This window comes from Mauremys mutica, chromosome 5 (genome assembly GCF_020497125.1).
Source record: "Mauremys mutica isolate MM-2020 ecotype Southern chromosome 5, ASM2049712v1, whole genome shotgun sequence".
NCBI lineage: Eukaryota > Metazoa > Chordata > Testudines > Geoemydidae > Mauremys > Mauremys mutica.
Genome location: NC_059076.1, coordinates 8855140 through 8878542, shown reverse-complemented (window position 1 = coordinate 8878542; position 23403 = coordinate 8855140). Strand labels below are relative to the sequence as shown.

The window sequence follows — 23403 nt, the reverse complement described above, 5'->3', positions numbered from 1 at the left end:
CACAACCAGGAGGAGTAGAAGCTCTTTTTTATTTCCTAATTAATGCTGAGATGTTCATGTAATCTCACAGCCCCAGGAACTGCACCTTCCAGGAAAGCATCTAACATTGCGAGACTTGTGAAATAATCATGAGAATTGGCAACACAAAGGAGGCAGGGACTTCCACATATGGTGGGTAATAGGAAACATTTTCTGTTGGAATTAGACTTTTAAGTGGCTGTTTTGAAGTCCGAAAGTTAGAATTGCTCCTGCAGAGATCGATTAGGGGGCAGGTAAGGCACTTGAAGAAATGATAAATAAATTCATCACATGGTGCCGCACTTTTTCACTTGGCTATTGCCTTCCAGAATTCTAAACGTCTGAGCAGCTTCAGACAATGGCCAGTTTCAGTTAATCAACCTACCGAAGAAATGTTTCCTTCTTTTTCCACAGGTAGGACTTCACCCCAAAAATTACACTGACACAATGCTCAGCATTGGCGTTGGGCGTTGGACTAGATGACCTCCTGAGGTCCCTTCCAACCCTGAGATTCTATGACACCTCATGGCACATCAGAGCTAGAAATGACAACTTTAGACCCCTGGAAAAAGGAGATTTCTGGCTTTCCAGTAGGGCACACAGCACATGCTTTGTGCTCACGCTGAGATTCCAGGCTTTAGAACTGAGCTATTTTCATATATAGGAAAAGTTATTCTAGATAATTTAATTTTCTTCTTCTGCAAGAGTCTGTACAGTGGGACTCACAGTAAATAAGGAAGTCTGGCTTTAATTAGGAAAGAATAATTAAAAAGAAAATGTTAATTAATGCTCTGTGGCCCCAGTCCTGCAAACACTTATGCCTGAATGCAACCTCTGCTCAGTTAAGCATGTGCATATTTGCAGGACTGGGGCCAAAATCATTTTGAATTATTTTTGTTGTTAAATATGTGGAATAAATGATGATGTGGTGTGGAGCAAAGATTTCCTTAGTTTGCATTTGTTAGTTGCCTGCAGATCTCACTAGTGACTTTCCCTCTTGAGCCGTATGGAAATCATTCCAAACGTCTGCTGACAAAAACTTGATTCTACATCATGACATATGCTCTCTCTGTTATTATATATTGCCATATAGAGAGAGGTGAGTATAATATATAGTCCTATTCTCCCTCAGACAAGTCTCTCTCCCTTTCACACACACATGGCATAGGGTCTCATGTTCTCTTTCACTCATACACACACACACAGGGGCATGTCTCTGTCTATCCATCTAACCCGAGTTGGCTAGACACAAACGGACAGCTTTGAGGTTTGTTTAGAATTGATGTTTTAAGGCTTTAAATTTTATTTTGACAGACGAGAAAGATGACATTCGTCTTTCCTTCTTCACATAGGATTCTGCCATACCCGTGTGAACATCATGGGCCGAATGCTGAGAGGGTGTAAATCAGCATACCTCCATTGACTGTTTATACCAGCTAAGAGCTGTTCTACACTGAAAACTTGAATCAAGTAACACTCCAGGGTGTGAAAAATCCACCCCCGAGTGACGTAGCTACCCTGACCTAACCCCCAGTGTAGACAGCACAAGGTCGACGGAAGAATTCCTCTGTCACCCTAGCTACCATCTGTCTAAGAGGTGGATTAATTACAAAGATGAAAGGACCCCTCCTGTTGCTGTAGCAAGTGTCCACACTGAAGTGCTACAGCAGCACAGCTGTGTAGTTCTTTAAAAGTGGACATAGCCTGAGAATCTGGCCCCACAAATTCAATTCTATTAAGCAACGAAAAAGAGATGTCAACAGAATTAACTGCAAGTGGCTTCTTGTCTATCCAGGCTCTTTCACAGTTCACAGTAATTGCTGCAGGTTCATATAAGCTCTGTGTGAGAAAGCTCAGCTACATGATGCTTACGTGGACTTTGAGTCTGAGAACCCCCCTGGTGCCATATGAAGGGGCCCGGATAATTAGTGGGGTTCCAGGTTCATTTCACAACACTAAATAGAAAGGGGCAGCAGTACTCAAAGTGGGTGACTAACAGATTTTTCAGTTCATTGGCCATTTTGAAAAGTAACAAAACAATTGTTTCGGTATCAGAGGAGTAGCCGTGCTAGTCTGGTGTGACTGAAGCTGTATTTTTTCCACCAGAAAAAGTTTTGGCTAAAACATTTCACACAGCTGTGATCATTGCCCTCAGGAGAATAAGGCTCACTTGTAAAAAAACCAGCTGTATTTACATAGGAGAAGGAAATCTGCTCAGCTTTCACTCAGAAGTGCTCTGTTTACTGAGCTGTCAGAGAAGTTGATGTTAAATGTTTTCTATTTACAAGTGACAATTACACACTAAAGTACTGTGGTGACAGTTTAGCTCATTTTGGAACAATAAGGGATATTTCTTTCCCCCCCCATATTAGATCTTTTTACACACTGAGAAATATTTACAATAGCGACCGGGGATGCTGTGTGCCCCGATTTTATCGTGCCCAACTGGAGACTCCTTAATGAGCCGTAACTTTCAGAGGTGGGTGTTTCTACAAGTCATCTCAAGTTGGGAACCCGAATCTCAGGCCACCCAAAATCTCTAACCACTCTTGAAAACATAATCCATTAGCAGCCACTATAAATATAACTTCCCAGGGATGTGTTGTACGTTATGGGACTGCCGGGCTAGATAGCTCAACAACAAAGCCCTTCTAAAAATACGTCTCAACAGAGCTACTTAGAGACTCCAGGATCCCCAAGTGCTTTGCAGACATTAACTGACTGGGCCTCACAATGCTCCCTGCAAACTACGATTTACTGTCTCATTTAGAGAGGGCGAACTGAGGCACAGAGAAGTTAACTCTGAGCAAATGTGTAAACAAGCCAGGTAGTGCTTAATTTCTGCCAGGGCTTGCCAGAGTTTGCCATGGCTGAATCCCGGCACCACTAGGCTTGGCCGTTGATAGCCCCGGCACCTCTGGGCTTGCTGCGTCATTTATGAAAGTAAAAAAAATTGCTTGAGACCCGGCACCTCTTTCATTACAAATTAAGCCCTGAAGCCAGGTATAGAACCCGGGAGTCCTGGGGCACTTCCTGTCGTTGCTAGATGACACTGTCTTCCATTGGGACTCTTCTAAAGCGTGGCTCCTGCTCTCGTGTTCCTCCACCTTCTGCTAAAAACAAGATCAGAGAAAGTAAACCCAGACCAAACAAAACCAACAGCACTTTCAAACTCTGCAGAAATTAAATAGCTATTTTTTAAAGAATTGACTGTAATTCAGCTCAAATGAGGCAGTGAGAGTCTGCTTTGGCCGGTGAAAGAAAGGCTGATTGGGAGCTCCTGCTAGCTCCTAAGGGCTAGCAGAACCACCACCTGCCTCCTCCCACAATCCTGCTTTGTCAGAGTGTGTGGACCATCTGCAGGCAGAATTGAATCAGGATTCTCCACAGCATGGTCAGGTGCCCTAGTCACTGGGCTACAAGTGAGGCCTAACTCTCTTTGTGGATTTGGACTATGCCCTACTGGTGACTGCTGCGCTAAGTGCAAGTCCTCCCAGCAGAGTTAACTCAGGGGATCTACACTCCAAGTTACTCCTCTCGAGTGAGAGTGGCCACACTGTGAAATAGCATTCGATCTGCTGTGTCCGCACTGGCACTGCACTCACTCGTGGTGTGGTGCTAAGTCTCCCAGGGACACATCCCATAGTTCTTTGTGCTGCAGTGCATTGAGCCACTCTAGGAATTCCTTCCCAGTGAATTGTGGGAGAACTTGCCTGTCCTCTCTGGACATGAGGGGGATTGTGGGAAGGTGTTAGAGGACTCGCAGCACTCAAGTGGGGATAACTTGCCTCCACATGAGAAGGTGGTTGTGTTAACAGCTGACAAGTTGCATTCAGTGGGACTTCAGTTAGGGAAGACAAGCCCTAAGAGGTGAAAAGCAGTAGCAGTATAAGGTCCAAGTAGTACTGAAGATCCACTTAAGCCCAGTTTTAGAGAGTTTAAGTGGTGCACAGGCCTCTGCCCTGAGGCGACGTTTGCCCAGAGAGCCTAGTATCACACCGTCATAGAGATTAAATCCAGATCGTCCAGTCTGACCTCCTGCACATCACAGGCCACCTCAACACCAAGTCCAACAACTGCAATTAGACCCGAGCATTACAGCCTGTAGGAAACTAAACTGGTATGTGCTACAGATAGAGAACAGGAGGGACTGAGGTGCACCAATGCCCAAGACTCCTGCAATGGCAGAGAAATGAGAATGAAGTGAAACATGACCCGAGTTATAAAGGGGAGGCGTGTACCTTGTGCATACATGACATTCCTCCTGCACACAGAGTCAGGAGTACGTCCAGACACTGATTTTAATTGACACAATAATTCCTTTGTGCTTTAGTTACGTCCTCTACCTGTCATTTGAGCTGCAGCTTTCTTCTCCATTGGGAAACCCCTATAATGCTTAACTGGATGAACATGCTTTACTACAGCCTCTGTTTATTTTACTATGGAACACTTCCCGGTAAGACTGTCATGCACGGTTTACTATCCCCATCTAATCTGGGGTTTGTTTAAGCAATTTTTATTATAAATAGACCATTTGTATAAATCATTGCAAAATAAACAGATTTGTTTTGATATCAGGTATTAACTGAAGGGTGCTTCACAGACTTTTCTCTAAGTGCTGTATTTTACAGCTGTTTTTATAATAATTGCAACCTTGAGAGGAAAGCATCGCTTTTTATAGATGCAGGTTGGGAACTAGGGAGTCATGGTGTGTTAGTGGCAAAATGATATATGTAGGTTTTTTTATGACTAATCTGACATTCAAGAAGAGTTTAGGAAAGGTAGAACCAAGTCAGGGAGAATTAGACTCTCTTGGACGCATTCTTAAGGTTTACATTAGTTAACTTAATTTCCCCACATCCCTACAGGCCAGAGGACCTGTCTTACTATCTATCACTGGGTAGGAAATAGCACAAGGAAAGCTATTCTCATGCTATCTCCCACCTGGCCAAAATGAGGAAGCCAAGTGGAAGGAGTGATGTAGGTCATATCATGTGGTAATATTCTTTCCATTCCCCTAGTATTTCCGGAGGACATTAAGCAGCAGCTACTAGAAGGTCCAGAAGGGATCACCTCAAACAAGAAATCATCACATCATCTCATACTGGAAGGGAAAATATCAGGAAACCTACCAGAAGAGCACACAAGAAACCCAAAACAACTACTCTAAAAACTTGACAATAGCCATTCAACAGAAAAAACAAAAAGTGGAACCAATTACAACAACTGCACAGCCCCTAGCACACCACATTTGGGAGTAACCATGGCACCAGGATTCACCACATGGACACTACACGACACACTAACATCATCAATTTATCAAGCCTACCCCTAACTGGAGCTGAATTATTTGTACGTTCCAAGGGACTGGACTTCAGCCCCACCACAGAACCCGATACCATACTGGCTTGTGGAGAACTGAAGAAATCTTTTGCTGATTCTGCCTCAAATAATTTTTTTCAGAACAATGACGACACCACCCACAACTACCACATCCCCACTAACAGTCATAAGAAAAAAGTATCATCTGACTGGATACCCCACAGTGGACAAAACCACACTCTTAAAACATTACATTGATTGCTTCAGGAAAATAATTGACTGTGAAATCGTTAACAAATGGAACATCCATTACAATCTCATTGCCACCAAGAGGACAGTTATACAGTACCTGAAATCAAACCATCAGATAGTGATCAAACTAACAGATAAAGTGGGAGGCATAATAGTTTTCAACTGTGATGACTATGTCAACAAGGCCAACTGACAACTCTCTGACAGCACCTATATAAAGAACTCAAAGAAGACCACACACCACAATTCACAATTCACCCAGAAATTTAAGGATATCATCAAATCATTCCCCAACCAACTCCACGAGAAAGTCTACAGCCTCATCGCCCATGAGCCCACCTCAGGGACCTTCTACATGCTTCCCAAGATACAAAAACAAGGGAAACCAAGCAGATCCATCATATCTGGATGTGAAGGAAAATCAGGACTCACAGTAACCATCCTCAAACCACTCACCTCACAAAGGGGCAATTTCCTCCATGACTCAACCAACTTCCTCCAGAAACTATTCAACATTAACAATCCCCCTCAGAACACTATCCTGGCCACCTTGGACACCACCTCCCTATACATCAAAATCCCTCACAAAGGCAGCATTGCTGCCTGCCTCAAATATCTATAAGACAATGGAAAACACTCAGATATCCATCACAAACACATCACCAAAGTCATCCATTTGATCCTCAGCCATAACAATTCTATATTCAACAATGAACATTTTTTTCAAATGAACAGCCATGGGTACTTGGCAGGGTCCTCAATATGCCAATCTATTCATCGGCCATCTCAATGAAGCATTTCTGGACAAAAGCAGCATGAAATTAGTAATATACCTGAGCTACATCAATGATATATTCATGCTCTGGACAGATGACCTAAATTCCCTCACAAGTTTCCACCACAGCTTCCACACTCACCACTCATCCATTCAAACTCTCTCTAAAACACTCCCACACCAGCATCACCTTCCTGGACACCACAATCAGCTTCAACAATGGACCCCTACAGACAACTATGTACAAGAAACCCACAGATCACCACATTTACCATCACAGATCCAGTAACTACCCCAAACATACTAGGAAATCTGTTATCTACAGTCAGACACTCAGCTACCATGGAGTATGTTCTGAGGAGAAAGTCTAGGATGTACACCTTAATACCACCTTCACAAAACTAGGATACCACCAGAAAAATAGATTGCATCATGAAACAGGCCACCTAAATGCCCTGAGAGGACCTGCTTCAATATAGGGGAAAAAAACAACCCTTCAACTGCACACATCTGGTTGTCACCTACCATCCCATACCGGGAATCATTAAATAACTACAACCCATTGTGACATTCTGTACCTTGGGAGAGAGTGCTGTAACCCACATATTCTTCATTTTCATATAATCGTGATCTTACATATAAAGCATGCATTGTAGGGTATCAGGGGAAAGGTTATGATCTGCTGAAAGTCATTTCTCTATTTATATATGTATATCATTAATGCATATGAAGTTCTGAGAATTGTGTACTATGGTTGTCACTAAAACATGCTGTAAGTTGGGGGAATCAGCCAGATACTAGCTCCCTAGAGGCAACAGCAAGGAAAGTAACCAGTGCCCGGGTGGGGTGTCAAACAGCCATCAATAGCCATTGTCCAGCAAGGGAGCTACAATGCGATGACTCACCTGCATGAGGCCACACCAGGGGAATTGCTCAACCTTGCTTGGAGAGACTCAGTAATGCCACACAGACATGCTTGGACTTGTGCTCCCCAAGCATATGGACTGAGAGTATAAAACAGACAGAGTGGACACATATTGGGCCCTTCTCCTGCCCCCACCTATGCTGCAAGCAACCAAGACACTGAGAAGAAGACAAGACTCCAACACAGGAGATTGGCCCAGTTTAAGGAACAAACCAGTATATTAAAGACTGCAATATCCAGTGGGGTGAGAAAAACTGCTTAATCTAGTTGCTGTCCAGTCTAATATGGTTGAGAGTTTAGACTGTGTGCTTATATTTTATTTTATTTTGGTAACCGCTCCGACTTGTTATGCTTCGACTTATAATCACTTAAAATCTATCTTTATAGTTAATAAATCTGTTTGTTTATTCAACCTGAAGCAGTGTGATTGGTTTGGGATAACAAGCCTGATACATATCAATTTCTTTGTTAAACTGATAAACTCGTATAAGCTTGCAGCGTCCAGTGGGCATAACTGGACACTGCAAGACAAAGGTTCCTGGGGTTGTGTCTGGGAGCGGAGATATTGGCTAGTACCATTCAGTTGCAAGTAGGTGGGAGCAGTTTACATGCCAGAGGCTGTGTGAACAGCCCAGGAGTTTGGGGCTCTCACAGCAGAGCAGGGTAAGGCTGGCTCCCAGAGTCAAGGATTGGAGTGATCTAGCAGATCACAGGTCCACATAACACCAGAGGGGAACATCACACCCATATCAATGGGGACACCAACCTGAAAGAAATCTTTCCCAACCCCGCACTCTTCTGCCTTTCAAATAACCCCCAATCTCACCAAGTGCATCATCAGAAGCAAGCTCCCCACAAACCAATACACACCAACTCAAAGCACCACCAGACCCTGCCAGAACAACAGATGCAAAATCTGAAGACATCTCTATTGCTACAATGATCAATACACCCCCACAACACACCTTTCAAGATCCATGAGTCCTACACATGCCTAGCACAACATTTGGTGTACCTTATCCAGTGCACTAAATGCCCCAGTAAAAACTATGTGGGTGAAACCAGACAATCACTACATTCTCGAAGAATTCACACAGAAAAATAATAAAAGAAAAGAATACCCTATCAACTGTGGGCAAACACTTTTCACAAAACAATCACTGCATTGTTGGACCTCTCAGTCCTTGTCCTCAAAGGAAACCTGCACAAATACCTTCAAAAGGCAAGCTAAAATTCATATCTTTGTTCTTCTTCTTCTTATTCACTCCCTGTGGAGCATAAGGCGCCAACCACTCTCCTCCATTCATTTTGTTCTTGAGCGAGACAGCAGATTTCATCCCACTTCATTCCCATACCTTTCATTTCCTCTTCAATGGTCCTTCATCACGTCCCCAATGGTCTACCTCTCCTCCTTCTTCCTTGTGGTGTCCATCGTAGGGCAATACGAGGGTGTCTGTCAGCATCCATTCTCAACACATTCCCCAGCCACCTCCATCTTCGTTGTTTGGCTTCATCCACTATATTGTGGATGCCCGTTGATCGGCTCACTTCAACATTGGTGATATGCTGCGGCCAATGTATGTTAAGAATTCGCCTAAGACACCTTCCTTCCTTCTTTGTTAGACACTAAAAATCATGGTCTCAATAAAGACACTGGAATTATGGCTTTTTACAACAATCTGTAGACTACTAACCACTGCCTTCTTTTGGCCTATGATTGCAGAGGTGTTAATGGGCTACTTCACCTTGACTGGTCTCTTAGACTATGTGCTAACTATTTACGCTAAACAATCAGTTCCACCTTGTGTTTAACTGTGATGCTCTAAATACCTTTCCAGACCAGAAGAAGAGCTCTTTGTATCTCAAAAGCTTGTCTCCTTCACCAGTAGAAGTTGGTCCAATAAAAGATATTACTTCACCTGTCTAGTCTTGCTAATCAACCACTAGTATCAGACATTTTTATATCAGCAAGTGTGGACAACCTGCATCCAACAATTTTAAAAGAGCTAGCTGAGGAGCTTGCTGGACCATGAATGACGACTTTTCAATATGTCTTGGAGCACTGGGAAAATTCCACAAGCCTGGAAGAAAGCTAATGTTGTGCCAATATTTAAAAAGGGTAAACAGGCTGCCCAATAAATGATAGGACTGTTTCACATCAATTCTGGACAAGATAATGGAGTGGCTTATATGGGATGTAATATATGGGAATAAAGCTAGTATATGGGATGTAATATATGGGAATAAAGAATTAAACTAATGATATATTTTTTGAGATTAGATTACATGTTTGGTTGATAAAGGTACTAATGTTGATGTAATAGACTTCTGTAAAGCATTTGACTTGGTATTGCATGGCATTTTGTTTAGAAAGCTATAAAGTTAACATGGCACACATTAAAAGGGATTCAAAGCTGGCTACGTGACATTGTAAATGGGGAATCGTCATTGAGCAGGAGAGTTTTCAGTGATCTTCTGCAAGGATCAGTTCCTGGCCATACATTAGTTAACCTTTTTATTAATGACCTGGAGGAAAAAATAAAATCATCCCTGATAAACTTTGTAGATGACACATAAATTGGAGAGTGGCAAATAATGAAGAGGACAGGTCATTGAATCTGGATCACTTGGTAAGGTGGGCACAAGCAGACAATATGTTTTACCATGGTTAATTGAAAAATGTCTGCCTCTAGGAACAAAGAATGCAGGCCATACTTATAGGATGGAGGATTGATCCTGAGAAGCAGTGACTCTGAAAAAGATTTGGGAGGGGGGTCATGGCAGATAATGAGCTGAACATGAGCCCCACACTGTGACACTGTGGCCAAAAGAGCTTGTAGCCCAGTGGGCTAGCTCGCCTTCGTTATATTTACTGATTTGCATTATATTCTGCTTTGCATTATATTCAGCAGTAATGCAAGAAACCTACAGATCTGTATTCTGTAAGACATTAGCTTCAGCAAGTTAGCATAAAGCTTAATGCTTATAAACTTTGAACAGATAAACTTTGCCAGATAAACGGCCCAATGGAAAACCCCAAGTATTTGGGGAGCTGAAAATAGAGTTTAAGGGGAAGGTCTCACCACAGGTACATGAGTCAACCACAGAAGTGTCCTGGCAACGAACTGACATACATATCAGGTACATGAGATACACCTAAGGCTAGCCGACTTGCTTGCCTATCTATAGTTTCTTGTAAGTTTCTTATTTTCTGATAGGTTTGCTTATTTTTTATTATAATAGGTTTATAGGTGTATATTAGAGTATATTTTGGCAGTAACACAAGGGACTTGCAGGCCACATCCTGTATGGTGAGATAAGGAAAAGTTAGCATACATATGTTTGGGACCTTTCACCTAGATAGAGTTGATGAGCTAAAGCATAAAGTCCGTGTATAGCTGCAACCTTTAACATAAAGGCTGTGTTAAAGCAGGTTGGCATAGGGGCTTTCCTAAGTTTATACCCTTTTAAACTTAACAGGTACCCCACAACTCAGAACAAACCGAAATAATTAGTTAGGACAGAAATAACAAAGAGGCCATGGTAACGAATTGACATATATGATAATAAGTTCATTAATATACTAACCTATAGGAATAAAGCTAACCTATAGGAAAAAAACCACTTCAACATTAGTAAGGTGAGAAAATACAAATAAGGAAAAAAGGAAAAAAATCCCCTACTGAATATGCCTCAAACATAGTTGCATCAGTGTAACATATTATAAAAGGAGCATCCCAGCCCAGGGGCGGTAGGAGAGAGAGATGTAGTCCTTGGGAGGTGCCAGAATGATGGCCATTGGTAATGACGGGGAAGGTGATGGTGATGAGGAAGATGATGGCTAACATTTCAGGTTGTTCTACAAGGGATGGTGTGAGTATATAGGTGTGTAGATGTACATTTTGTAGTATCGCTATCTGTCATAGAAAGTTGGGGTGTTTGTGACTGTGCTAAATGTGTTAATAAAAGGTCTGCTCTAGGCATTATTTTGGGGAAGTTCTCTGGCTGGTGTCACCATGGGCCCTTCTGGCCTTGGAATCGGTGAGCCAGCAAAGCCTATTCACATGCTATTTTCTGCCTTAATTGCTTGCTGTGGGAGTCCTGTGGCCAGCCAGGATGCTGGGTCCCTTCTGTGGGTGCTTGGTTGCTTGTACTGAGGGAGTGGCACTGCGTTCATCACCATCAGGATGGTGGTCAAGCAACCTCAGAAGAAACCAGCAATCAAGTATTCCATATATACTGAATAAATATCTGATAAGCACTGAGTATGAAAGGCTGAGAGAGCGAATCAGAAAGCACGCAGTCTGCCACCCTTCCTTCTGTACCCCTTGAGTAGGCCCGGTGAGTTCAATGGGATTGCCTGTAGGAGAAGACGCTATTCACTGTCAGCAAAGATAGCGGAATTGGGCCCTAAATTGACTTGGCAACCAAAGCCGCTTCAGCCCAGAGAACCCACCAAAACAAAACTCCTCTGAAAGGAGAGGCTCTTCTCAGCCTCAGGGGTAGCTACAGGAGCTGGGTTTGTAGCAATTTAACGTAGTGCTGTGGATAAGCGGCTGATGCTACAATCAGTTCTGACAATCAGAGCACATGGCAGCATGCTTCCCCCTGCACTGATCAAGAAGGTCTTGCTGCTTGTACAGTCTGTCTGTGCAAGATGCAGTTGACTAGAGCATTTAAAGTTTCTCCCGGTCCCATTAGCTACTGCATTTAGAAGGATGCCTATGTGTTAGAGCAGCTTCCTGTGCTCTGTATACTTCCAGCCTTTGTTCAACTGTACACTCCATTTAATTGCTATTACAAAGTAATTAGAGAGGGGCACAAATGAAAATCTGAAAAATCCAGCTCTCTCTTTCTCTTTAATGGGATGAAGGATTTGGGGTGCAAGAAGGGGCTCTGGGCTGGGGGTGGAGCCGAGGGATTTGGAGTATGGAAGGGGGCTCCGGGCTGAGGCAGGGGGTTGGGGTGTGTGTGAGGGTACGGGTTCTGGGCTGGGGGTGTGGGTTCCATGGTGGGGCCAGAAATGAGGGGTTCAGGGTGTGGGAGGGGGCTCTGGGCAGGGGGTTTGGGTGCATGGGGGTGAGGGCTCTGGTGTGGGGCTGGGGATGAGGGATTTGGGGTGCAGGAGAGGGCTCCGGGCTAGGGCTGAGGGGTTGGGAGTGTAGGAGGGGGCTCTGGGCTAGGGCAGGGGGTTGGGGTGTGGGAGTGTGTGAGGGCTCTGACCGGGGGTGTAGACTCTGCCATGGGGCTGGGGATGAGAGGTTTGGGGTGCAGGAGGGGGCTTTGGGCTGAGATCTAGGGGTTCAGAGGGTGGGAAGGGGATCAGGGCTGGGGTGCAGGAGAAGGTCAGGGATTCAGGCTCCAGGCTGCACTTACCTCAAGCAGCTCCCGGAAGCAGCAGCATGTGACCCCTCCTGCTCCTATGCTCTGTGAGCTGCCCTGCCCGCAGACGCTGCCCCCACAGTTCCCATTGGCCACTGCGAAGCTGGCGCTTGGGGCGGGGGCAGTGCGCAGAGCCCCTTGGTTGCCCCTATGTGCAGAAGCTGGAGGGGGACATGCTGATGCTTCTGGGGGCTGCGCGGAGCCAAGGTGTTGGTGTTGGCCCTGCTTTGAGCAGGGGATTGGACTAGATGACCTCCCGGGGTCTCTTCCAACCCTGATATTTTATTCTATATTCTTAGCCCCAATGCACTGCTGACTGGACTTTTAAAGGCCAGGTCAGCAGTGCTGACCAGAGCCGCCAGGGTCCCTTTTCGGCCTGGCGTTCTGGTAAAAAAACGGACACCTGGCAACCCTATCGGCGAGGCACAAGGTGTCGGGGGGAGGGGATTTGGGTGGAGGCAGGCGGCGCAGGGTGTTGGGGGAGGGGAGCTGGGGAGGGGATAGAGAGGCACGGGGCATAGAGGGAAGAGGCGGCTGTAAGCAGTACTGTACTGAAACGATTCAATACCCTTGCAAGACAAGACAGTCGGTAAATGACTGGAATTTAGTATAGAGACCAGAACAGGGCTAGTTTTGGTTCACTGGGTGCCTGACCTGAAACCCTAGGTTTGAACGCTGCCCCTCTAGGAGTGGGAGGTATGGGAGAAGGGAGAAAAGACAGAGGGACCGTTGCAGTGATTTCACAGGAGGACAGAGGAGAATGGGCTGGAGGCAAGGGCAGAGTGGGTGATGAATGATGAGGGAGGGATTGTTTGTGAAGTGAGGGGTGGGGCGGGAGAGGGCAGGATGGGGGGGTTGTGGGACAAGGGAGCAGTGTTTGGGAAGGGTGAGTTGAGCTTTACAGTGGTAGGAGCAGCAAAGAGTCCTGTGGCACCTTATAGACTAACAGACGTTTTGGAGCATGAGCTTTCGTGGGTGAATCCCCACTTCGTCGGATGCATGATGCAGTGGTAGGAGGGAAGTTTCACTGTTGGAGGTCTCGGATGGGCTAGTGGTACTTCAAGAGAGAGTCTTTGCCCCCTGTCTAATGACTGAAGCTGAGGTGAGTGACACAAGTCCTTCACCCTACAGCCCTGCGTCTGGCAGAGCCCTCAAGATCCATCCAGATGTTCAGTAGTTTTGTTCAAGACCACTCATGGTCCCCAGGCTTTGGGGAAAGGACTGACCCCCTTTTCCCTTCCCTCCTTCCGAGCCTTCCTTGAGGTTTCCTCAGAGTTCTCCATGGCAGAGAACCTCAGTAACATATCTCACTTCCTCAGGGGCATGAGGACAGAACCAGGCAAGAGACACATAAAAATCACTGCACACAACACCCTAGCTCCTCTCCCACCTTCTGGCTGCTGGCAAACCCGGAGCTCTCAGAGAGTTAAACATACAGCAGGATAAGGGTGTTGCATCTAGTTTTAGGAAGGTAGATAGCACCTTGTTGCTACCTGTGGAGCCATGCTTCCCCATTTAGCTGCACGGCACGCATGTGCAGTCTTAGGATTTCTTTTTATAACAGTGGGATGCATGTTCTCATGTATTTCCCCCTCCTCTAGCACTGCAGGTTGTATTGTGCCTCCTTGTAGGCCATGCTTGTCAAGGCCAATGATAGCCCTGAACTGTTGTCAGCTAAAATGCCTCGGTGCAAAAAGTCAACACTCTTTAGGATGACACATTGTCTCCAGCTGGTATCAACAGCCACTTAAGGAATGACCCTTTTATATAAATAGATGAATCATAGCAATGTGTTTCCATTGGGCCACACTTGCAGCTATTTTACATTGCCAACATGCCTGCGTAGTCACTGCGCATCATGATAAAGAAACAGTATGATTACTACCCTTTTATCTTCCGGGGAAAGTAGTTTTGTTCTAGACCACTCATGGTCTCACTGGCTTTAATTATTTTTCCATGCTATTATGCAGCCTTTGAGATATGCTTGCTTCAAAATTTGAAATGCTAACTACTTAAGCAGTGTTGTAATGATTCAGAGTCCCTGCAAGCCAAGACAGTAGCTAAATGTCTGACATTTAGGATACGGGTCTGAAAACTGGGCTAGTTTGGGCTCAGTGCGTGCGTGACGTGAAACCCTAGGTTGTGAACTCAGTCTCTTCACTGAACAAACTGTGACTGAAACAGAATGATCAAGTGTTATGGGAAGTCACATGCTGAAAACCTTTTTATGATGCTAGAATAGGAAAGACTGTATTTTAATTCTAAGGGACTGAGGTTTTACTTTGATCTACTTGATTTCACTCAAAAGGGGTAAATCTCATTAGCTGAACTGGAGCAGTCAATATATTTTACATATTTTAATGTCGTCACAGATAAATGCTGGTTGGTATTGAAGCCAGTGATTATGACTGATAATTTGGCAGCAAAAAAAAAAAGCCAATTAATAATACCAATGGCCAACAATTTGTGAACACTGATGTTCATAAACCATCCAAAATTTAGACCGGGGTAGGCATCCTATCGTACGTGAAGGCGGCACGCGAGCTGATTTTTAGTGGCACTCACACTGCCCAGGTCCTGGCCACTGGTCCAGGTGGCTCTGCATTTTAATTTAATTTTAAATGAAGCTTCTTAAACATTTTAATAACCTTATTTACTTTACATACAACAATAGTTTAGTTATATATAGTCTAGACTTATAGAAAGAGACCTTCTAAAAACGTTAAAATGTATTACTGGCACGCGAAACCTTAAATGAGAGTGAATAAATGAAGACTTGGCACAGCATTTCTGAAAGGTTGCCGACCCCTGATTTAGACAAATAAGTGTAAAAGCATATGCAGCCTTGAAATACTGATGCTCAAAAATGCACGTTCTATAGAATATATGTGACACTAAGAAGTAAAAGCAATACATTTGGGAAGAATTTTTGAAGTCTGTCATGTGGCAAGGTAAGGGTTGGTATAGCCACATGACTAAGTCTGCGCAATTGCCCTTTTGTCTCGGGGTAGTGTAGCCTAGGGGCCACAGTCAATGTGGCTGCCCTCTCCCAGGGCTGTGTGGCCCAATGGCCAGAGTCAAATATGGCTGCCCTTTCTCTGCCGGGCTGTGTGGCCTAGTGGCCAGAGTCAATAAGGCTTCCCTCTTTCCGAGGGCTGTGCGGTGTAGTGGCCAGTTAGGGTAACTGGTTTAGGGGGACCTGGGCCCTCCCTACTTCACCGGGTCCCAGCCTAGGGCCCTGTCAGTGGTGATTGTGCTCACCACTGAGTCAGTGGGGATCTGACCGAAACACACTGACTTAATGGCCAGTTCTATAATTGGTCCACTGTCTAGTTTCCCTAGGCCACTTCCTGCTGTATCTCCCAATGTAGATATCTGGGCACCTCCAGGTCCTTTGGCCTGTGCTGCTGCCAGTGACTCTGGCCTTTCTCAGGTGTCTGCAGGTACCTGGATATTCGCCAGTGTCTCTGCACCCCTGGCTCCTGCGGTCTAGGCTGGAGCTTGCAACATATGTCCTGCCTCCCTGGTGGTTAGACCCAACTGAGCCAGGCTGTTCCTTTTTATACCTGGTTTCCAGGGCTGAGGGGGTGTGGCCTCCTCAGCCCATAGGGTGGAGTTAACCCCTGCAGGATCAGTGAGGGGCAAGTGCGCCCTGTCACAAGATCAAACAAAAATGCTGCTTACCTGGAATCTCTTCTCGCTTTGACAGATGAATGTTCAGCTAGTGCTGACTTGACTTCCGAGTGTGTTTGTTTTTACAATTTCTCACATGGGAAGAGAGTTGGATCCTGGATTTGTGAAACGCTACTAGGACCAAGATTTTCACAAATGGGTGCCCACAACTAGGCTTCTATGGCCACTTTCAGCACCTAAATAAATGGCGTGATTTTTTTTTCCAGATGCGCACCCAGCAGCTCCCTTTGAAGCCAATGGGAGCTTCTGGGGGCTCAGCACATTTGAAAATCAGCCCATTTAAGTGCCTCGGTGTGGACTTAGAAGCCTCACTTCAGGCACCCAGTCTTGTGATTCTTCGCCTAGATGACTCAGAACAGCTCAGTGTTCAACACTTTGACCCAGCTTCTGCTTTGTGTTTTTATCACGCACATCCAAAGGAACTCCAATGGAGTTCAGTGGAGTTAGTCTAGCTTTACACTAGTGTCCCTGAGAGGTGATTGTTTTTCCTGTCTAGTTTTATTTATTTTTTCTTAATTCCTAGGACAGAGTACACATGACTCACGCCATATGTCAGCAGTCTCCACGGCCAGCATTTCCAACCACTTAGGTTGGGACCCCATGCAGTCACATGTCCTAGACTATCTTCCCTCTGGGAAGCACTGCCTTTTTGCCATCAATCTCCGAGTCTACCAAAGCAGACAGGAAGACCAATGGCAGTAAAGGTAGTATTGAAGCTGACAGAAATGATTAATAAGGTAGATCTACTATTAAATACAGGAGAGGGAGGGAACACGAGAAAGGAAGTGATATAATTCTCTGATAGTTCGCTGTCTTAAGCAAACAAGAGCCCTAAAATAAATCAGTTGTGATGTGGAACCAGTGAAAATAAATGTATTTTTTTAAAAAACAGAATACAGGTGTTGTCTAAAACCAGACTGGGGAGGCAACTGGAAACCTGAGAGCCTGCATGTTTGGCTCACACAGAAAACTGAAGGCTGATCCTTCAAACCACTGGTTATGCAGGAAGACCTTACTTACATCAGTATCCCATTGATGTCAATGGCATTACTTACATGAATAAGGTTTTGCAGATTGGGCCACAAATCTTACAAAGAATAATGCCAGGATTCTGTCCAACCGGGCTGGAAAGCTTGATGCTACCAAATGGTCCAAACTCGAAGGAAGACTTTTGACCCGGCAAGGTGTATTGAGGATTGTGTTGGAATTGCAAGTTATTGCTTGAAGAGCAGGGATTCCTGGTCCCTCACACAGACTAAGGGGCATTGTAGTGAAGGGTACATTCAGAGGCAATTTGGAAAAAGCCAGGCTAAAACAAGGTGGAGTTACTTGTGCTCTCTGCCTTAGGGAGCAGCCTGCTTTGTCTCTCTCTGTGTTTTGATGACCGAGTATTTTAATTCTGGATTCTAAGGATATAAAGCAGTGTTATGGTGCAACCTTCCAGCAAGCATATCAGATGTTTTCATCTAGCTTCTCTGTGTGTATAGCATGAACATAACAAAGGCAAATTCCCAGGTAAAGCTGACTGTAGACTAAGCTTCCTGGATGACTAGGTTGTGGGTTCCTAATACGCTGCTGTTCTCTTACTGATGTGCACTAAATGATACATCTCTTTAGCACTAAAGAGGTGTTGAGATCATTGCTTTAGTGAATCCATAATTCCTTCCATCTGCAAGCATCAAGATAAGAATTGATATAGTGATTCTCCATTTGATAAATATCTTTATTGATTTATTTTATTTTTATCCTGTTTAATTATAGGACCATCATTAGAAAATCAGAAATAAGTGTTCTAATAAGCCACTGGGTCATCCTCTTTAACCATACTGAACTGAAGTATTAATTGGGGTTATCCATCTTTGGCAGGGTAAAAGGGAAACATGAGGGAATTACAGGCTAGTATGTTTCATTTCTACACCCAGTCAATTGCTAGAGCAATTAGCAAAGCAGACACTGAAATTATTTAGAGCAAAAAGAGCTAATCGGTAATATGGGAAGAAGGGGAAATTACCAGGGGAAAGAGGAGGATGTATAAGGAGATATTAAGGACCTGTAGGAGCAAAGGCTGTACAAGGGAACAAGGAAGTGTACAGGTACATCAGAGGCTGTGGAGATGACTAAATAAAATTTAGGTTGTGTATTTAACAGGCAGGAAGAGCAAATAACGGATGTCAGGGTGACAGATGAAATGGCTCATAGCTACTTTGCTGCATACTTCACTTAAGAAGCGTAAGAGTAACTCACAGCTTAATGCAATCGTAGTTAATGAGGAAACAGAGAGGTTACGAGGCAGTAAATAGGCTAAAGACGAACTACTGGAAAATATTCAGCTCATCAGGCAGCCAGTGAAGTTCAGCCTAGAGTGCTAAAGGGCCCAACAGAATGAATATGGAAACACTGGCTCTCATAGAGGAGAGATGAGGTCCCCAGAAGGCCGGAAAAGGGAAAACACGGAGCCTTTTTTTTTTTTGAGAGAGAGAGAGAGAGAGAGAGAGAGAGAGAGAGAGAGAGGAAGTACAGAACTTAGTGAACTGCTCTCATTTCTGCTTAGCATCAATACTCAGTACATTTCTAGCACAATTAGAGCCTAATCCAACACCCACAGATGCAACTGAGTCTTTCCATTGAAGTCAGTGCTGCGGTATTGGGTCTTTAATACAGAAGTCACATTGTAAGCATTTCTGGAAAAAGAAGGTGACATAACTGATTAAATGGGTTTGTCAATAACAAATTATGGTGAATTAACTTGAATTATTTTTCTTAGCTAGGATAATAAGCTGACTGGATAAAAGAAATGCAGTGGGCATAGTATATCATTATATGACATTTCATTTAGTTCCTTGAGGCATTCTCTTAGGGAAACTAGAGAAACACAGATTAGATAGATTGCTTGTAATATGGCTACTAAAAAAGGTCAGAGATTAGATATTCAGTATCTGAATCTAAAGCTATACAGACTTCACTAATTAACTTATGTGGAACCACTTTACCTTTGTCCTTATAAGAATCTCATTTGGTAAGTTTCAGACCATTTCTGCAGGCAATCAAGTTCATAGTTTATATTACTGCAAGTCTCCAAAACAATGTAGCATGGGTTTGCATAGCTGGGGAATAGTCTGACCTGTATAAAAGGAGATTCAGTAAGGACAAAGATAATGGAGTAATCAAATGCACAAACAGAAGGCGGAGAACACAGGTAGGGAAGCTGAATCCCAAAGGATGGTCTGGGGAATTAGAAGGTAAACTGATTGGTTGTCACATACAAACCCTACTCAGTACTGGCTAGGTCTCCATTGGGGTTCTGTTGTGGACATCATCAACCTAAAAAGAGACAACTGGAGAAAACAAAACCTGGTAGGATGATGACCTCTGGGAGCAGGTGAAGCGAGTGAGGCATACTCAGACTCAAGGAAGAACGCGCCTTTCATCAGTATGCACCGCACTAGCACAGATGTGTCACTGAAGAGTTATTGGGCGTCAAAGAGAGTCCCATTAGCGATCCTTGGCCAACGGAGCAAGGACAGTGCATCATAAGTCTTTCTGAACATGCGGAAAATTTCTTGTTGTTTTCAACCGTGGTGCTGGAATCTTTTGAAAATCAGATCCAATTGATCCATTATCAGTAAAGCTAACAAGGAGGGTGCATTGGTGTAGAGGTTAGGGCAGAGGACTCCCGGATCTGCCGTTGACATGCTATGAACTCGGGAGGGTCACAATTTTCAGTGAATCAGTGTTCCGAGGGAATGCTGAATTCCTGACCATATGTAATGTGTTTGGAGTTCATCAGGGGAAAGGCTTTATGTAATTGTTGGTATTTGTATAAAATTATTAACATGTAAAGAACTGTTTGTGAATTCAACTAAGAATTCACTGTGGTCACTACGTTTCATTTAATGTACGTGTTTCTTTGTTAACCATTTAAAAACTCAGCATTTGACAAGTGTTTCCACAGCACAGGCTCTGAGAGCACAATTATTTCCTAGTCCAACCATATGGAAATACTGTGTGTCTCAAACCCCTGTGTGACAACACGCGTTGGCAGTGTAACCCCATAATGATTTCACAATGGAGCATGGAAACTGGAAGGGAAAAGCTAACAGCAGTTTGCTTTTTAGCTGCTTAACTCCTTTTTACAAGGATATCTCCATGCAGAACATGCATTTGGGACCTGCATTCCCTGCTACAGTGGGACCTCCCTTTTGTGGGGGAGGGGAAATCCTTCCAATGGGCAGGCTCATCTCAGATTTCATTGCCCACTTTATTATGGTAAGAGCATCCAACATGTGAAACAAATAGCACTGTAAGAGTTGAGCAAATAATTGTGTGGGGTTTTTTGTTTGTTTGTTTGGGTGGATGGGGCAGCACCAAAAAATCTGGAAAAAGAATTTGAAAATTCAAACTGAAATTGAATTTTTGGGGTTTTCTCACCAAAATGAAAAACAAAAAAATATTTTTTGTTTCAGGTCAAATAAAATGTTTTGTTTAACCGCAAAACATTTTTTGTTTCATTTGTGGAATTTTTTTAACCCTTTTTGTTTGTGTTTCCATCTGATAAATAAATGTAGCTAAATTTCAAAACAAAATGTCATTTTGACATATGGTCAAAATGAACCACTTTGACTTTAAAAAAATCATTTCTTTGGGCCAAAACTATTCACTTAAATTCACTCAATTCATGGTTAGTTTCAGTGGCCCAAAAATGAATTTGTCAATTTACTATTTGCTAAAAATAATTCACTGAGACCTCGTCCCTGACTTTTTTCCCTCCAGAGACCTCATGTGCGTGGACTCCAGCAGACAGCGCTGAGCCACTATTCTCCTGCTGCAAAGGTGGTGGAACGCAGGGCACAAGAGTTCGTATCCCATCCCGTTTTATTTAAAATGCTGATTTGAGTTTGGTGCTGGCTCATAAAGCATCATCTTGTTAGTTCTTGCAGGATAGCCCCGAGTGCGCACTCACTTCTCTATAGCTGGCCATCGAAGGTGACTGACAGGGACGTGAAACTGAAGGCGCCAGCAACAATGTTCTTGGCACATTCAAGCCAGACAAAGTAATAAGCACAGCAAGAATCAGCTATGGTCAAATGACTTATTTCCCCCCCTATTCTAAGTTTTAACTGATGTGTCAGGATTATTATTATTGTGTAGGGGATTTGTTCAAAATTCCCATTAGTCTTTTTTTGGCTCAATTGATTAATGGTCTGGTTATCATCTCTTGACGCTCTCCCCAAAAACTTTCTCCAGTGAAAACAATGGTGTTTCACAGCTATCTTTGTTGTAACTATTATACAAGGTCTTCAGAGTGTGTTAACATCTTGCTGCATTTGGAAGCACTTTTAGATTTTCTGCCACTGGGATCCAAATTAAATGCTGAAGTAAATGCCTCAAAGGTAAGTGACGGGAGACAGGTCGAAAACAGTATTATTACAGCCATAATTTACCCATGGAGTGTCCTGCTGCTGGTAATAACCTTTTCAGAGTTGTAGGGTAACATGCAGTCAATTACAACTGGCACACTACGATATTGGGTCATCTATATATGTGAAGGGCAGCATAATGTTACTTTCTTGGCATTCCTCAGCTTTTCTCGCGGCCAGACAACTGCATATAATAATACATTACGCTCACTGGACATGGACATGAAGAAAGCTAGTGTTACCACCACCACATATAGCATCACAAAGACGACATAAATACTACACAGCATAAGGATGAAATTCCTGTCTCTTCTATTCTGCTTACCAGGGCAAGCTTCTTTGTAGGGGGGTCTTCTGTTAGACCAAGTAGCAGATCATCAAGCAAAGGCAGATTAATTTGTGCTGGGGAAATAACAGGCCTTTTAACTAGCGACTTGGCTTTCAAGAAGTATGTTGTCAGCCAGATCTGTAACTCAGTGATTTGAATGGGCCTATTCAGATTTGCACCAGCTGAGGAGTTAGCCTGCATATCAATTGAGCATGATGGCTGCTTCATGAGTTTTCTGTTTTCCTTTTTTAAAAAGCTCTGTCAAAATATCAACCCTTTGCTTCCAGCTCATAATAACTGCACTGTCCTGCTGCTTCATCTTTATGGAGTTTTTTATTGAGGTTTTTAGCTTGGGTGTTTTACATGTGATTGTACAGAGCATTTAAGGAATAGACACAGAAAAGAATATACACAGAGGAAAAGGAAACCAAGCAAACTGCTAGTAGTTAAGAAAATGTTTTGTTGGCATGTTTTTGGGTAAGAGTATCACCAGCTGAAATGTGTACATGAATTATATGATTGATAACTAGCAGGCACCTGTAATAGCTATTTCAGTTTGGAAACAAAAGGTTTCCAAATTAAAACTAACTAGGCTAGTCTACAATGTTTCCATGTTAAATAGAATATATCTCCTAGGACATCGTATACATATTGTTTCATTGATCATCCATATGTTCTTACAACTTGCCAAAAATGAGCAGCTTCTATAGATACCTTTTTCCTTCCTGCTTTCTGTATCAGTCTCCAGTTGTGGAGAAACCCATAAGATTTTGTTACATAAAAGCAGGAAGTTCTGACTCTTGATTAGTTAAAAACATTCACTTGGCAAGTCTATAGCTCCAATTTTTTGCCTGACCAGAGAGCAGCAGTATGGGAGTAACGTTAACCAATAAGATTGTATATGTAAGTTAGTCTATATTGACTCATTCTAACCGAGTAGTGAAAACAATTATTCACTTTGATGAACCAATTAGAAGGCAGATGCAAAGTTCCTTCTGATTGGCTCCTTCTTAGAAGTGACTTGGTGGTTCTTTTTTTCTGAACTTCAGTCATCTTTTCCCGTTTAGTGCACATGTTTGAAAGAAAAGCTATTTCCCTTTATTAACCCATGGCTATTGTGCCGCATTTTCCAACCACGGAATTTCTGAGGCGAATGCTCACAATGTACGTAACAGCGCACACACTGGGTTCAAGTTTTGTTGACTGAACGTCAAGCTGTTTATTGTCCCTCCTCAAGGAGACTAAATCTCCATGGACGTCTGGGTCTGGCACCAGGGGATGTTCAGACACA

General features: G+C 43.6%; 1 protein-coding gene across 3 annotated transcripts in view; it reads right to left on the bottom strand.

The window, feature by feature from the left end:
- Window positions 1–932: 932 nt before the first annotated feature.
- ADGRL3 (adhesion G protein-coupled receptor L3) overlaps window positions 933–23403 on the bottom strand; it is an 834374-nt gene continuing 811903 nt past the window's right edge. Inside the window, exon 25 of one of the 3 annotated variants that reach the window (XM_045018219.1) lies at window positions 933–3128. In XM_045018219.1, coding sequence (XP_044874154.1) covers window positions 2853–3128 — 276 coding nt within the window. In that variant the 3' untranslated portion in view covers window positions 933–2852. Of the gene's footprint in view, window positions 3132–23403 lie in introns of all 3 variants that reach the window. The other 2 variants (XM_045018222.1, XM_045018223.1) reach the window with 2 other exon arrangements.